General features: G+C 47.6%; 1 protein-coding gene across 1 annotated transcript in view; it reads left to right on the top strand.

The window, feature by feature from the left end:
- LOC311131028 (uncharacterized protein) overlaps positions 1-16,227 on the top strand; it is a gene marked incomplete at both ends in the record, with an annotated part of 129,038 nt that overhangs the window by 20,144 nt on the left and 92,667 nt on the right. Inside the window, 4 exons of the mRNA XM_084163853.1 lie at positions 4,573-4,796; positions 5,126-5,294; positions 13,672-13,846; positions 15,635-15,762. Of these exons, the coding sequence (XP_084019979.1) occupies positions 4,573-4,796; positions 5,126-5,294; positions 13,672-13,846; positions 15,635-15,762 (696 nt within the window). The remainder of the gene's footprint in view (positions 1-4,572; positions 4,797-5,125; positions 5,295-13,671; positions 13,847-15,634; positions 15,763-16,227) is intronic.

Here is a 16,227-nt window from a genome sequence, read left to right as displayed (position 1 = left end):
GAATAGATCAGCTAGGTGAGGGAGTCAAACACAGCACCGTGGGCGTCTTGGAGTGTTGAGCATGTCACACACAGACAGATGGAGAGGAGCTAATGTTAAGCTCTTCGCCAAGTGGCAGTCAGCCTCTTAGGAAGCCACGGGTAAAGCATATAAAGCATGTAGCAACGAGCACTGACAGCTATTCACATGTCTCGTCTGCTATTTGTGTGCTCTGGCGTGCTCAAAGACACAATAAACCATCAGCCAGAAAAATGATATATTCCCACAAAAGCGCGCGTGTGTATGTGTGTGAGTAGCATGTGTGTATTTAGGGTACCATGAATAGTGAATTAGAGATGAGATGTTCTCAAGCAGGGGTTGGGGCTGAATGCCAGGCCAAGGGTAACGGTTGGGCTGTGAGGGGAGGGCACACACATACACACACCACTCTTATCCATCCGGCATTGGGCATAATTCAATGGGAATCGAAAATGAGGCAACAGAGGGCAAATTGAATTGCCGTCACAGACTGAATGTAATGAAATTGCTAGCTGAAGCCGAGCGAAAACATCAAGCCAGGTTTCAAAAAGGGAAACGGAAGAAAAATAGATTGTCAGAAGAAAACCAAATAAATGAACAGAGGCAAAAATAAAAAGCTTCTGTGGCCTGGTGGTCGTATGAAGAAGGGAATGAGAAAGGAAAGAGAAGGGAAGGGAGAGAGAAAAGCACAACGGCGTGTCTGTGACGATCTCGGGAAGCATCGCTCTTCCAATCAGCTACTTAATTACTGTGGAGACAGCCAGGAGAGACACATTCCACCAGCGGCGACGCCACAACCCTGCTCCGCCACACTTTACATGAAATCTAATCAGATGAAATAGGAGCGGGGAGCGAGTCGACACACTGCAGGTGTAGAGGAAACGGATAGTAATGAAAATAAATCAATACCCTCATTTCCCCCTACTTCCTACCATCAACCACTGCCTCCAGTTCTCTCGCTCTCTTTCTTTCCTTCCTTCCCCCTCTACATTCATAACAACGTGACACTAGCAGTCTATGTTTCCCCACTGCTGCCTGGGCAATCGAGAAAGAAATAAGAGAGTTTTAGCATTTCTCTCCTGGTTCCACTCAAACGATACAGCCTATCTGATAGATCTCAATGCTGTTATTAATTAATGCTCTTATAAGAGAGGTCCCCCAGTGAGTGAGTTGCTGATTGAACGTTTTTATACTAAGGAGGGCTTTTAAGTCTGGGGGAGAGTGTGTGTGTGCCTGTATTCCCTGCTGGCCTTCCCAGGCACTGGTGGCTGATGTTGTCGATACTTCCACATCCCAACACACTACCACATGACCTAATGACTATGGGCTGGGAATGGTCTCAGGAGGAGCAGGGGAAGGATGGAGGGAGGAGGAGTGCAGGAGAGAAAAAAAGCCAGTAGCTTACAATGTAAGCCTCATTTATAATAAGGTGAACTGTATGAACGGATAGAGATACAGTCTATATCTCTATCCTACGTGACTGTAGAGCAGGGGTCTCCAACGGGTAGAAGTTACAAGTGAGCTACAAGTAATGCAGAGCCCACCAATGAGCAGCTCGCCAATCAATTCTGAAAGTACATGCATTTTATCATGTGTTCCATCGCAAACTGTCATAAACATAAAGCTCCTGGGTTCTATCCAATCAAAGCACACATTATCCCACCCTTGGTTAACCACTGTTGGCTTAAAAGCCAAACGTAACACAATATCTGCCAATTATTTTCCAGCAATATTGCCCCTCTGTCTTCTTTGTTTGTTTATCACTCTAAATGTAGCCAGTTAGCGATGCCAAGACTTTCCTCCAAAACCTTCTCAATTAAATGCAAAGTAGGCTTACCTGACAGAACTACAGTGGGTATAGAAAGTCACCACCCCCTTTCAAAATGTTCACCTTTTGTCGCCTTACAGCCTGAAATGAAAGACATAAAATCCGGCTTTATTTACACACAGTAACCCACAATATCTATTTTTTTGAAAATCTAAAAAACTCTGAAAATTAATTAAAAGTAAAACAGTAAAATACCCTATTTGGATAAGTGAACACCCCCCCCCCTTAGAATTGCAATTGCAAACTTTCTGAGGTATAACCAACCACCTTCCAGATCACAAATCAAGCTAATTGGCTTCCATCTGTGATCAATTGTAGTGACTTTGATTAGTTCAGAATAAAATCAGTTGTTCATAGAGGACTCCACTGCTTAGTAGCGCAATTCAAAGCAAAGAATCCACTATGGGCGGAAAGGTACTTTCAAAAGATCTACGAGATAAAGTTGTGGAAAGGCACAAGTCAGGGGATGGATATAAAAATATTTCAAAGGCTTTGTCTATCCCTCGGAGCACAGTTAAGACCATTATTAAGAAGTGGAAGGCGTATGGCACCACCCAGACCCTGCATAGATCAGGCCGTCCCTCCAAACTGGATGACCGGGCAAGGAGGAGACTGATCAGAGAGGCCACCAAGAAGCCAATGGCGACTTTGAAGGAGCTTCAGGCCTTTGTGGCAAAGACTGGTCAATGTGTGTATGTGACCACAATATCAGAAGCACTCCACAAATCTGGCCTCTATGGGAGGGTGGCAAGAAAAAAAACACTCCTCAAAAAAAGCCACATCAAGTCTTGTTTGAGCTTTGCCAAAAAGCACATTGTAGATTCCGTGTGCCAAGTGGCAAAAGGTGCTGTGGTCAGATGAGACCAAAATTGAACTTTTTGGCCTGAATGCAAAACGATATGTCTGGCGAAAACCCAATACATCTTTCCACCCAAAGAACACCATGCCTATAGTAAAGCAATGCGGTGGCAGCATCCTGTTGTTGGGGTGTTTCTCTTCAGCTGGGACTGGAGCACTTGTCAGGATAGAAGGGAAAATGGACAGTGCAAAATACTGACAGGTTCTTGAGGAGAACCTGCAGCCCTCTGCCAGGAAGTTGAAAATGGGAAGATGGTTCACGTTTCAACATGACAATGACCCAAAGCACACCGCCAAAGCAACCGTACAGTGGCTCAAGGACAAGAAGGTTAATGTCCTTGAGTGGCCTAGTCGGAGCCCCGAGAATCTGTGGAATGACTTGGAGTGCAGTCCATGAGCGGTCACCATGCAATTTGACTGAGCTTGAACAATTCTGCAAGGAAGAATGGGCAAATATTGCGCAGTCTAGGAGTGCAAAGTTAGTAGAGACGTATTCAAAGAGACTCATGGCTGTAATTCAAGCAAAAGGTGGTTCCACCAAGTATTAACTAGGGGGGTGTTCACTTAACCAAATAGGGTATTTTACTGTTTTAATTGTGATTAATTTTCAGATTATTTTTTTATAAAAAAAAAAAAAAAAAAACTTGGATATTGTGGGTTACTGTGTGTAAATAAAGACGGAAAAAGTCTGATTTTATGTGTTTTCATTTCAGGCTGTAAGGCAACAAAAGGTGAACATTTTGAAAGGGGGTGGTGACTTTCTATACCCACTGTATATCATGATTATTTGTATCAATTGGGTGGTGATTGTTTTCCAAACTCTGCCATGACATGTTCTGAAGCAGTAGACCTAACAGCAGAAACATCGCTAGGCCGACCCATTCCTCTCTTGCTAGATGCGCAATTAACTTGGTGCAGCTGGCTTCCGGGTTAAGCGAGCGGGTGTTAAGAAGTATGGTTTGGCGGGTCATGTTTCGGAGGACGCATGACTCAACCTTCGCCTCTCCCGAGCCCGTTGGGGAGTAATAAAAAACAGGAAAGAGAAACAGAATTCAGGAAAATACTAAATATGATTTTATAGGGCCCCCTTAGAGTTGTTTATTAACCATTCTTTTATTTATATTGACAGAAAACACATATCTTGTACACGAAGGACCAGGGGAAGAGTTGCAGGGTAGAGGAGAAGAGAGGAATGTGCTTGTTTGAAAGCTACGGTATATAAAAAATTGTAGCTCATGCTAGAAAAGGTTGGAGACCCTTGTTGTAGCGTGTGTGGCATTTTTATTTTTATGACAACCCTCATTTGTTATGATTAAAACGGTCCAATAATCAATCATGGAGATGGGCTATGAGGTTAGAACAGATCAAACTGTTGACTTCATACAGAGTTTGATTTATGGCTTTTGAAAAGACATTTCATCTTCCCATCTGTACTGTAGCACTATGTTTGAACATGTTTTTATCTGAAGAATCAATGACCAATAATCAGTCATAGAGGATAGAGACCATTCTCTTGTTTTATACTTTACAATTGCAGGGCTAATTAAACAAGAGCAAGAAGATGAATCCATCACATCCCCCAATAGATACACAGGAATCGATCCCCACCTTTCTCCATGCCAAAGAAAATAGCATGCGATAGTATTGTATATCAGTGATCCCCTTCCAGCCCAGTACCAACACACATGTCTTGATAACACGTTGATAAAAAAAGCGTCTGTATTATACCGTAGTAGACCTAGCCTCCATTTCCAGTGTTTCATATTCACGGTTCAGAAACAATTGTCTGACACTGTAGACCTGCCTGTGTATCTCTCCTCCTCCACATCCTCCTCTTCCTCTTCCTCCTCATCCTCTCCTCTCTCCAGGCCTGGTGTGGTCAGACCCGGTGGTGAACATGAGGAAGGTGACACACCAGAGGGTGAGGGAGCAGCTGGCCAACACCGTCCTGCTGCCCTGTGTCTTCACCCTGCGCCCCACCCCTACCAACGAGCCCCCCCGCATCAAGTGGACCAAGGTGTGGGGCCAGAGGGGCGACGACGGTCGGCAGAGGGAACAGTCCATCCTGGTCGCCAAGTACAACGTGGTCAAGGTAAAGATTGACGAAGTGGGAAGAATACAAAATGTCGGTTGTACGTATATGAAGAGTGTGTGGGCCATCTAGCCAGTACTTAGCTTCAACTTATTTAAAAGCAGAATCTGTAACTATACAGTATGTGATGCACAATCCTTTCTTCTTTCTATGAAAATAAGATTAAATACATTTCCGCTTTTCTGCTGCCAACTGTGATAATTGGACCAGCAAACATTTAGTGGAATGTCCTTTTTCTTTTTCATTGCCATCTTTGTTGTCTTTCATACTGTATGCTTCATTTTGCTTTAATTGTGTGTTCATAACTGTTCTGTCTTTTTGTGGTTTAGGTTAAGAAGGCATTCCAGGGGCGTGTCACCCTGCCCGGTTACCAGGACAACCGTTACAACGCCAGCCTTGCACTCAGCAGTCTGCGCTCCAGTGACTCGGGCATGTACCGCTGTGAGGTGGTGGTGGGCATCAATGACGAACAGGACACCGTGCCCCTGGAGGTCACAGGTAAAGCTGACCCCTGCTATACTCATTACACCTGAGTCGCGTTCAATAGGCACCAAACAGGAAGTAAACGTAACAAAACAGGGAGAGACAACCTGGACTCGTCCAATAAGAAATGCCCATTTTCATTGTCCATTGCAAAACGCTTTAAAGTGTTTTGTCCCTAATGAACACGACCCTGACTGTAGCTCTACCTGGCATTGCTAATGGAATCAGTATTTAAGCCAGTGGGTTTGTTTACTGTGTGGGAATGTCTGGTCTGGGGAACGTGACAATGTGTGCCAACTGGACCGAGTAACAGATCGTTGACCCCACCGCTTAGGTCCATTTCATGCCATGAAAGCAAATAGACCTAATGAGAAAATAAAGTGTGTTGATATCTAGTGTTACATTGAGTTCTCTGGGCTGTAGTTTATGTTGAACCCACCCACTTCTTCACTGTGAGGTCCTGTGGATATTATATGCCATATCAGCTAATAGTATCATAGTAATTACCAAATGAAAATCTTTCAGCTGAGAAACAGATTTTTCCAGGTCACTTGCTGTTTTTAATAAACGCCTATTAGAGTAATGACTAAAGGGAAGTGGCACTCTGCTCTCTGCATTGGCTTTATAGTGCTGCTCTTTACTCACCTAGATCTACACAATGTTGCCAGCAGTCTGCTGAGCTTCAGCTCCACATTATGCCCAGTAGCCTCATTCACTCACCCACATACTGTACACTAGCTCCATGGGCTCCCAGTGAGAATAGCACAGATATAGCGCTGCGCTATTATTACACGATATGGCCACTGTGTGTGTGTGTGTGTGTGTGTCTGTGTGTGCATGCAGCGTGTGTGTTCCCGTGTGTGTGTGTGAATGTGTACGTGCCTGTGTGTGTGTGTGTGTGACAGTGGCTCTCTCACTCAATGATTATGACATTAAGGACTGTGTTTTTTCTCCATCCACAGCTCCTCTCTCTCCTTCCTTTCTCTCTATTCTCTCTGTTAGAGCACTTTATTGCTCCTGTAGAGACCCCTGGCTCGGTGCTCAGGAGACCATGTCCCCCCTCCCAGCCAATCAATTAGCACGCCATAAAACCCCCTTCCTCCTTCAGAAAGAAAAACCCGTTACTGGTTGGTCCATCTAGGAGCGCACCAAACATTTTCCCGGACTTAGCGTTAATTGCAAGTAACGCTACATTGCAGAACACCCAATACTAACTCCTCCAAGTGTTAAATATACACTGAGTATACAAAACATTAAGAACACCTGCTCTTTCCATGACATAGACTGACCAGGTGAATCCAGTGAAAGCTATGATCCCTTATTGATGTCACTTGTTAAATCCACTTCAATCAGTGTAGATGACGGGAAGGAGACAGGTTAAATAATGTTTTTTAAGCGTTGAGACAACTGAGACGTGTGTATGTGTGCCATACAGAGGGTGAATGGGCAAGAAAAAATATTTAAGTGAACGGGTAGTAGGTGCCAGGCACACCGGTTTGTGTCAAGAACTGCAATGATGCAGGGTTTTTCATGCTCAACAGTCATATTAATTCTGGCCAGGATAGGCTTGTTTGTGTGTGTTCTAGGCCCTGATTAGGTTTTCTCTCTGTCCATTCGGCCCATATTGCATGGTCAATTGTCTGTCTCCCCAATTAGAGCCCAGACATTGATCCTCGCTGTCAGCCACAGTCATGAGATACAGTATGTCAGGCCGGCTTAAGTGGTGATCCACAAATAGACATACTGTATCTACACACAGGTGATGATCTCTGCTATGTAGGTCTATTCGATTTTCCGCACAGGCAGGACTGTATTAGTGTTGTATACTGTGTTACTGTGTTACAACAAGGGCATCACTCTATTATCTACAGCTATATACAGCTATCTCAGTATCTGTGCTCTCCTGTTCTCTCCAGAGACTGGAGCAGAGTGGTGTGCTCAGAGCATGTGCAGACCAGCTGGCTGGAGTGTTTACGGACATATTAAATCTCTCCCTATCCCAGTCTGTTGTCCCCATTTGCTTCAAGATGTCCACAATTGTTCCTGTACCCAAGAAAGCGAAGATAACTGAACTAAATCACTATCACTCACTTCTGTCATCATGAAGTGCTGTGAGAGGCTAGTTAAGGAACATATCACCTCCACCTTACCCAACACCCTAGACCCACTACAATTTCCATACCGCCACAACAGACCCACGGATGACTCAATCGCCATCGCACTGCACACTGCCCTATCCATCTGGACAAGAGGAATACCTATGTAAGAATGCTATTCATCGACTACAGCTCAGCCTTCAACACCATAGTACCTTCCAAGCTCATCACTGAGCTCGGGGCCCTGTGTCTGAACCCCTCCCTGTGCAACTGTGTCCTGGACTTCCTGACGAGCCGCCCCCAGGTGGTGAAGGTAGGCAACAATACCTCCGCTACGCTGATCCTCAACACGTGGGCCCCACAGGGGTGCATTCTCAGCCCCCTCCTGTACTCCCTGTTCACCCATGACTGTGTGGCCATGCAAGTCTCCAACTCAATCATCAAGTTTACAGATGACACAACTGTGGTAGGCCTGATTACCAACAACGATGAGACCGCCTACAGGGAGGAGGTGAGGGCCCTGGCTGCGTGGTGCCAGGAAAATAACCTCTCACTCAATGTCAACAAAATGAAGGAGCTGATCCTGGACTTCAGGAGACAGCAGAAAGAGCATGCCCCATCCACATCGACGGAGCCGCAGTGAGGAGGGTGAAAATCTTCAAGTTCCTTGGCGTGCACATCACTGACAACCTGAATGGTCCATCCACACAGACAGTGTAGTGAAGAAGGTGCAACAGCGCCTCTTCAACCTCAGGAGGCTGAAGAAATTTGGCTTAGCCCCTAAGATCCTCACAAACTTCTACAGATGCACCATTGAGAGCATCCTGTCGGGCTGTATCAACGCCTTGTACGGCAATTGCACTGTCCGCAACCGCAGGGTTCTCCAGAGGGTGGTGTGGTCAGCCCAACGCATCCCTGAGGGCATACTGCCTGCCCTCCAGGCCAAGAAGATCATCAAGGACCTCAGCCACCCGAGCCACCCAAGCCACGGCCTGTTCACTCCGCTACCATCTAGAAGGCGGAGACAGTGCGGGTGCGTCAAAGCTGGGACCAAGAGACTGAAAAACAGCTTCTATCTCCAGGCCATCAGACTGTTAAATAGTCACTACTAGCCGGCCTCTGCCCAGTACCCTGCCCTGAACTTAGTCACTGTTACTAGCCGGCTACCACCCGGTACTCTACCCTGCACCTTAGAGACTGCTGCCCTATGTACTTAGAGTCATTGAACACTGGTCACTTTAATAATGTTTACATACTGTTTTACCCACTTCATATGTATATACTGTATGCTAGTCAAGGCTCATCCTATATAACTAATGCTGTACACACCCTTTCTATTCATATACTTTCCATAATGTCTATACACCCCATCACATACATACACTGAGTGTACAAAACATTAAGAACACCTTCCTAATATTAAGTTGCACCCCCTAATGCCCTCAGAACAGCCTCAATTCGTTGGGCCATGGACTCTACAAGGTGTTGAAAGCATTCCACAGGGATGCTGGCCTATGTTGACTCCAATGCTTCCCACAGTTGTGTCAAGTTGACTGGATGACCTTTGGGTGGTGGACCATTCTTGATACACACGGGAAACTGTTGTGCGTGAAAAAACCAGCAGTGTTGCAATTCAACACAAACCGATGCACCTGGCATCTACTACCATACCCCATTCAAAGGCACTTATAGTTTTTGTCTTGCCCATTCACCCTCTGAATGGCACACATACACAATCTGTCTCAATTGTCTCGGCTTAAAAAATCCTTCTTTAACCTGTCTCCTCCCCTTCATCTACACTGATTGAAATGACATCAATAAGGGATCATAGCTTTCACCCGGATTCACCTTGTCAGTCTGTGTTCTTAATGTTTTGTATACTCAGTGTATATATTTATATTCCGGACTCTGACATTGCTCATTCTGATATTAATTTATTTGTTTATGTGTATTGTTTTGTATTGTTAGGTATTACTGCACTGTTGGAGCAAGAAACATTTCGCTGCACCTGTGATAATATCTACAAAATATGTTTACGCGACCAATAACATTTGATTTGATTCGTATGTGTTATGGCTTGGTAGAAATAGAGTGTAGTAGTTGTGGGAAATGTGACCCTCCTGTTAAATGGGACGGGGCACCCCCCCCCCATGGTGCTCCTCAGAAACCCATTTGTCTCCCAAGCTCCAGAACGGTAGCAGCTAGCATCTCTGTGCTTGGCCTGGCTCCTAGCCTCGGCGGGAAGGAGCCCTAAACAGAGACCCTGGGAGAAGAGAAATGAAAAGCCTGAATGAAAGAGACGACTCCTGCTACAAAGTTGAGCTGGAGTGTACAGTACAGCAGTATATGGAAACAGGATGGAGGGCTGTAGCGGGGTGTGTGTGTGTGTGTGTGTGTGATGAGGTGATTTGAAGGAGTCAGGCGCAGGAGGGTAAATCACAGAATAACAGGATTTATTCTGAACCACAGAGTCACGCAGAAATACGTCAAAACACTCCAGTGCGCAAAACAGCCACACTGGAAAATACAAGGCATACTGGGAATATTCCCGGCGATACAAAATACACGGCGCTCCACTGAGCTTCTCTCTCCTCCACAATAAACAATCACACACAAAGACAAGGGGGCAGAGGGAACACTTATACAGGTACTGATGAACCAGGTGTGTGTAATAAACAAGACAAAACAAATGGAATGATGAGATGAGGAGCGGCAGTGGCTAGAAGGCCGGTGACGACGAATGCCGAAGCCTGCCCGAACAAGGAGAGTCGTGACAGTACCACCCCGACATTCAGCTCCAGCAGCGCGCCGACACCGGCCACGGTGGAAATCACGCAATAGGGAGGGATCGAGGATATCCCTCACCGGAACCCAGCACCGCTCCTCCGGACCGTACCCCTCCCACTCCACGAGGTACTGAATGCCCCCCACCCGACGCTTCGAATCCAGGATGGAACGGACGGAGTAAGCTGGGGCCCCCTCGATGTCCAGAGGGGGCGGAGGAACCTCCCGCACCTCAGACTCCTGGAGCGGACCACATGGAACGAGGGGTTAATACGGTAATCTGGAGGGAGTAATAACCTATATGTAACCTCGTTTATCCTCCTCAGGACTTTGAACGGCCCCACAAACCGTGGGCTCAGCTTCTGGCATGGCAGGCGTAGGGGTATTTTCCGGGTCGAGAGCCAGACCCGATCACCCGGTACCAAAACCGGAGCCTCACTGCAGTGGCGGTCAGCATTGGCCTTCTGATAACATAAAACACATTGAAAGGGCGATAGGTTAGTGGAGGAGTGGTGGAGAGAGTTCTGGGCATATTCTGCCCATGGCAAGAACACTGACCACTCCCCCGGCTGGTCCTGGCAGTAGGACCGCAGGAACCTACCCACATCCTGATTCACCCGTTCCACCTGCCCATTACTCTCGGGGTGAAACCCAGAGGTCAGGCTGACCGAGACCCCCAAAAGTTCCATGAACGGCTTCCAGACCCTGGATGTAAACTGGGGACCCCGGTCAGACACTATGTCCTCTGGCACCCCATAGTGCCGGAAGACAGGAGTAAACAGGGCCTCCGCAGTCTGCAGGGCCATGGGGAGACCGGGCAGAGGAAGGAGGTGGCAGGCTTTTGAAAATCGGTCCACAACGACCAGGATGGTGGTGTTACCCTGAGAGAGGGGAAGATCAGTGAGAAAGTCAATACACAGGTGGGACCATGGCCGTTGTGGAACTGGTAAGGGCTGTAACTAACTCTGGGCACACACCGAGCAGGAGGAGACATACACCCTCACGTCCTTAGCCAAGGTAGGCCACCAGTACTTTTTGGTCAGGCAGCGCACTGAATGACCGATACCTGGGTGACCAGAGGAGGGGGACGTGTGTGCCCAATAGATCAGCTGGTCACGGACAGGAGACGGCACGTACTGCAGCCCAGCTGGAAACTGAGGTGGAGATGGCTCTGTGCGTAACGCCCGCTCTATGTCCGCGTCCATCGCCCATACTACCGGCGCCACAATACAGGAGGCCGGGAGTATGAGGGTGTTGTCTATGGGCCTCTCCTCTGTATCGTACAGCCATGACAGTGCGTCTGCCTTCACGTTGTACGTTCTTCGTACCCGGGATGTATGATAGTGTAAAATCAAACCGGGTGAAGAATAGGGCCCACCTGGCCTGGCGAGGGTTCAGCCTCCTCGCTGCCCGGATGTACTCCAGGTTACGGTGGTCCGTCCAGACGAGGAAAGGGTGTTTCGCCGTAGTTCTGCTCCGCCGGGCTGAGCTTCTTGGAGAAGAAGGCACAGGGGCGGAGCTTGGGTGGCGTGCCCGAGCGTTGAGATAGGACAGCGCCTATCCCTACCTCGGACGCATCCACCTCCACTACGAACGGTAGTGATGGATCGGGATGGAATGGATAGGGGAACCAATGTAATGCCTAGACTATGTGCAAATGACCTGTCCATAAAGTTCCCAGCTGCACCTGAATCAACCAGCACTGGGGAACTACTGTGTAATCAGGAAAGTGGATGTGAAGGGTACAGTGCGCAGCAGAGGGCTCTGAACGAGTATGGGTGTTCGACACCTGGGGTGACGCGAGAGTGCCCTGCCTGCCACGTCCAGACCCAAAAGAACGCTGACAACAGCGTGCAGGAGAATGTCCTGTCGTGCCACGAGAGTGACACTGGCGCTGTCGTCCTCCGCTCTCCCAGATCACCGCTCCACCCAGCTTCATCAACTCCTGATCCGGGTTGGGGGGGGTCGATCCGGAAGTGGTCGATGAGGGCCCGCTCGTTCCACCCGGACCCAGCCACTAGAGTCCGAAACTCCAGGGCGGAGTCCGAAACTCTAGGACGAAGTCCTGCGCGGTCCTCGTCCCCTGCCTCAGGTGGACCAGCCTCTCTACCTTCGGGCAGGTGATCGAAGATGGCCCGAAAGAGGCGAGCAAACTCCCTGTAGTTGTCCAACGCGGCTCCTCCTTCACTCCAGACCACGTTGGCCCACTCCAGGGCTTTCCCCGAGAGGCAGGAGATGAGGGCGGACCCCTTCTCCCGCTCCGATGGAGCCGGCCGGATATATGGATCCCTCTGGGTGCTGGGGTGAGGGTGGCTGGATCCGGTCGCTCAGCTGGTCCCGAAAGATCCGGTCCTCTCCTCTTCAGGCGTTGGACGACCTGGAGAACCCGATCCATCGCTTCTCCCAAGCTGGTTAGCATATTCAAATGCGCCCAGACCCGTGCCACGACTCAAGGCAGGTGCTCCTCTCCTGCTGACTCCATGTTTGGGTGAGTGATTCTGTGATGAGGTGATTTGAAGGAGTCAGGCACAGGAGGGTAAATCACAGAATAACAGGATTTATTCTGAACCACAGAGTTCAGTGACGACGAACGCCGAAGCCTGCCCGAACAAGGAGAGGTGGCAGCTTCGGAGGAAGTCGTGACAGTGTGTGTGTGTGTGCTTTCATGTGTATAAGTGTGGGTGTGTCTGTCATACCACAGGGATACGGGCTCATTTTCCGAGACTAGCCTGCAGCGTGATTGCTCAAATTGGCCCCGCGCCCAGAGGAGTTTCTGTCATTATACTGCACAAAGCATCATAAGATAAAGGAGCCCATGTTTGGAGCTGTATCCCGGCCTCCCTCAGCCTCCCTGTCTACAGGCTTTCATGTAGTGGGCTCCACTGGGATTTGATGTGTGGCCCCACATGCGGGGGAGGTTAGTGATGCTAGCTTGGTGGGGAAATATGAGATGGACACTTCAAAAGCAATTCCCTTCTCATTTCTCGGCACAATGGAGAGGAATCCTGGCCATTCACAGGTCATGGAATGAGCGCATGGGACTCGTCTCTTTCCTTTGTTTCCTCTATCTAGCTTCTCCTTCACTATCTATCTCTCTTTGACTATCTCTCTTTATTTCACTGTTTTCTTTTCTGGCTATGAAAACAAGCTATAGTATTGCTGTGGACTGTAAGCTAAAGCAGTAAAGCAAACATTGTTGCTGTTTGTCATCCACTGTATCCAAGGACAAGATCTCTCCCCTAAAGATAAGCCTGTCTGATGCAAATTAACTTTGAGCTCGGAGGTAGTTTTATAAATGTTTTCCAACTTTCTGTGCAGATACAGATACAACATTTGAAGTACATGATGATGTAGGGTTTGAGCCGTGTGTCTGTGCGCGCGCACCTGTGTGTGCCAGTGTGAGATTGTGTGTGCGTGCGTGTGTGAATGTGCCTGCGTACAAGCGTGCGTCCATGTCTCCATATTACCCTGGTGTCGCCCTACGTGTTTTCACCTCTGCATCCTCTCCTCAGGTGTGGTGTTCCACTACCGTGCCCCCCACGACCGCTACGCCCTGTCCTTCCCCGACGCCCAGCGGGTGTGTCTGGAGAACTCGGCTGTCATCGCCACGCCCGCTCAGCTCCAGGCCACCTTCGCCGACGGGTATGACAACTGTGATGCCGGCTGGCTCTCTGACCAGAGCGTGAGGTAAGGGCAAAACGACTGGGCATGAAGCTCGACTCAGCAAAACACACCACAGCATGGCCACTATCCTTATAGGTAGGCACGTGCGCAGATAGGGCTCTACTTGTCCAGAGCACATGCCCTTTTGCCCTTCCAGTCTCCAAAGTGCCCTTTGGGGTGGTGGTATAATCCATCCCCAAAAAATGTATTTAAATGTTTTGTCATTGTTTGGAACGGAGATTGCGCGCGTCCGGTATCCAAACGTGCATGGCTTGAGAGATGCGGTCACCGGTCGAGTGTGTGTAGCTAGCTACCTAGTTTAAATATCAAAAATAATGCCACAACAGCATAACATTTGATTAACATTTGATAACACTTGATTTAGCCTACATCATCATCAATATTCGGTCTGGTTGGCTGAGAGAGGCAGAGAGACATAGAGAGGTAAATCACAATCAATCAAATAAATCGAGCTAGCTAACTAGCAGAGTTACATCAATCAACACCAATGATCAGCTGATACCCCACCCTCTTTTCCCGATGTCAATCATGTCTTTAGGAGGCACTGCAACTAGCTTGCTTACAATAGGTGATGATGAGTGAGTTTGTTGTTGCAGAAATAAATAGGCCTATGCTCACATACAGTATATACATTTTTTCCACTACAGCGGCATTTGTCATGTTATGAATTTCAAGATATGAATTATGAATGTTTTTTCATAATTCACTTTTTTCATTTTGAGCACCTGTCCCCTGAAAGGTCGGTGCTTATAGGGTTGTACAAATTGTTTACTTATGATACTTACTTACGATACACTGCAACAATGTAAAGCAATATCTCTGACGAGTAAGTATCAGAGGTAATACATCTTTATGAAGAGTGGCAAAGTATACGTTTACTTCAGACTAACTAAAAATGACAGGGCTTTGATAGGCAATTAGATAGCTTTCACAAAATGTCTCTGTTGCCTCTGTGGCCCAGATAAGGAACCAGGGAATGAAATTACCAACAGAAAGTAAGGTATGCAAAGTATTTTGACACTAATGGTCCCCTCATAAACTCCTGAATCTCTCGTATCAAAGGATGTAATTGCTTGTTTACATCTCAGAGGCTAGCTCTGTCATCACGCTCCGCCATTTCAGACACAACTATCCCTCGACTACCTTTAATGTTGATGTTTGTGTTTCAGCTTGCCGCCTCCCGTTATGTATGTTGATGACAGATAGTCAGTGTGTGTAGTACAGTTAAGATGTGGATATTTTGACACATCTCTATCTCAAACGTCTGCCCAATAATTGCACTGGAGAAGCAGCTTGCATATTTCTCCTCGACAGAGAACTGCATCCTATCCTCTCCTATCCTCTCCTCCCCACCTGGCACACATATAATTGGTCCATCTCCAGAGCTACTTGGCTACACATCAATGAGGAGGCAAACGTGCAATTAATAATGTAAAAATAGAGACATCAGCGACCAGGATGGAAGGCTGAGATGGGGGATTTAGCTATAACATTGTCTGACGAAAACGGTTGCAAACCGAGCGCATGCAGGATTGTAGCTACTGAGTGTGTAATAAGCCTTTCTTCCTTCCTGTTGTCCTCCATAAGCCCCTGCATGCCTCTATACATAATCTCTTAATCAGCATTTAGGCTGTACCCTCAATGCTGTTTGAATCAATGTACTTCAGAGTAATTGCACAGTCGGAGTCCGGATATAGATTGCCTATTCGCCCCCCCAGCCGAGAGATTTCTGGAGAAATTCCTGATTTTCTTTGGCTCCCCTCCTCTCCCTCCCTCTCTCGCTCTCCTCAGGTACCCTATCCAGTCGCCCAGGCCGGGTTGCTATGGCGACAGGCAGGACTCACCTGGAGTGCGCAACTACGGCAATCAGGCCCCTGAAGAGCTGTTTGATGTCTACTGCTTTGCCAAGCAACTGCAAGGTAGGAGGGAGGCGTCAATTAGGTTTTAGTCATGCATGACCCTGCAAAGCCCCAGGAGCAACGATGCTGGAACCGCCTGACTTTTGAGCTGTAGCTGGGTGGTGAGTTATACTGCCGTGGCCAGGATCAGAGGAAACTTCTACAGGAGGATCGAGTCCTATTCACAGCAGGTGCCTTTAAAATAGCACTTGGGAACCTGGGTAATTTGTTACTGTGCAGAGCCAGACGTTTCAGTTAATAATGCTACTGTGATGCTGTAGCAGGAAGTATATGAGGTAATTTTATGAGAAGTGTCATTCTTGATACCTTGCATATGACTGGGCTATCTAGCTTCACAGGATGGATGTCCAGTGGTTCTGAGTATTCTATGGTTCTTCTGTGAAATTGCTTTATTGACCTGTTCAATCTTGTCTGTCATCACTTCTCATATTACATTCAACATCTCTCTATTCATCTCATACTTTA

The sequence above is a fragment of the Coregonus lavaretus genome (assembly GCF_964263955.1).
Source record: "Coregonus lavaretus genome assembly, chromosome: 6".
Taxonomy (NCBI): Eukaryota; Metazoa; Chordata; class Actinopteri; order Salmoniformes; family Salmonidae; genus Coregonus; species Coregonus lavaretus.
Note: the sequence above shows the minus strand (reverse complement) of the source record. Positions and strands in the feature narration are given on the sequence as shown.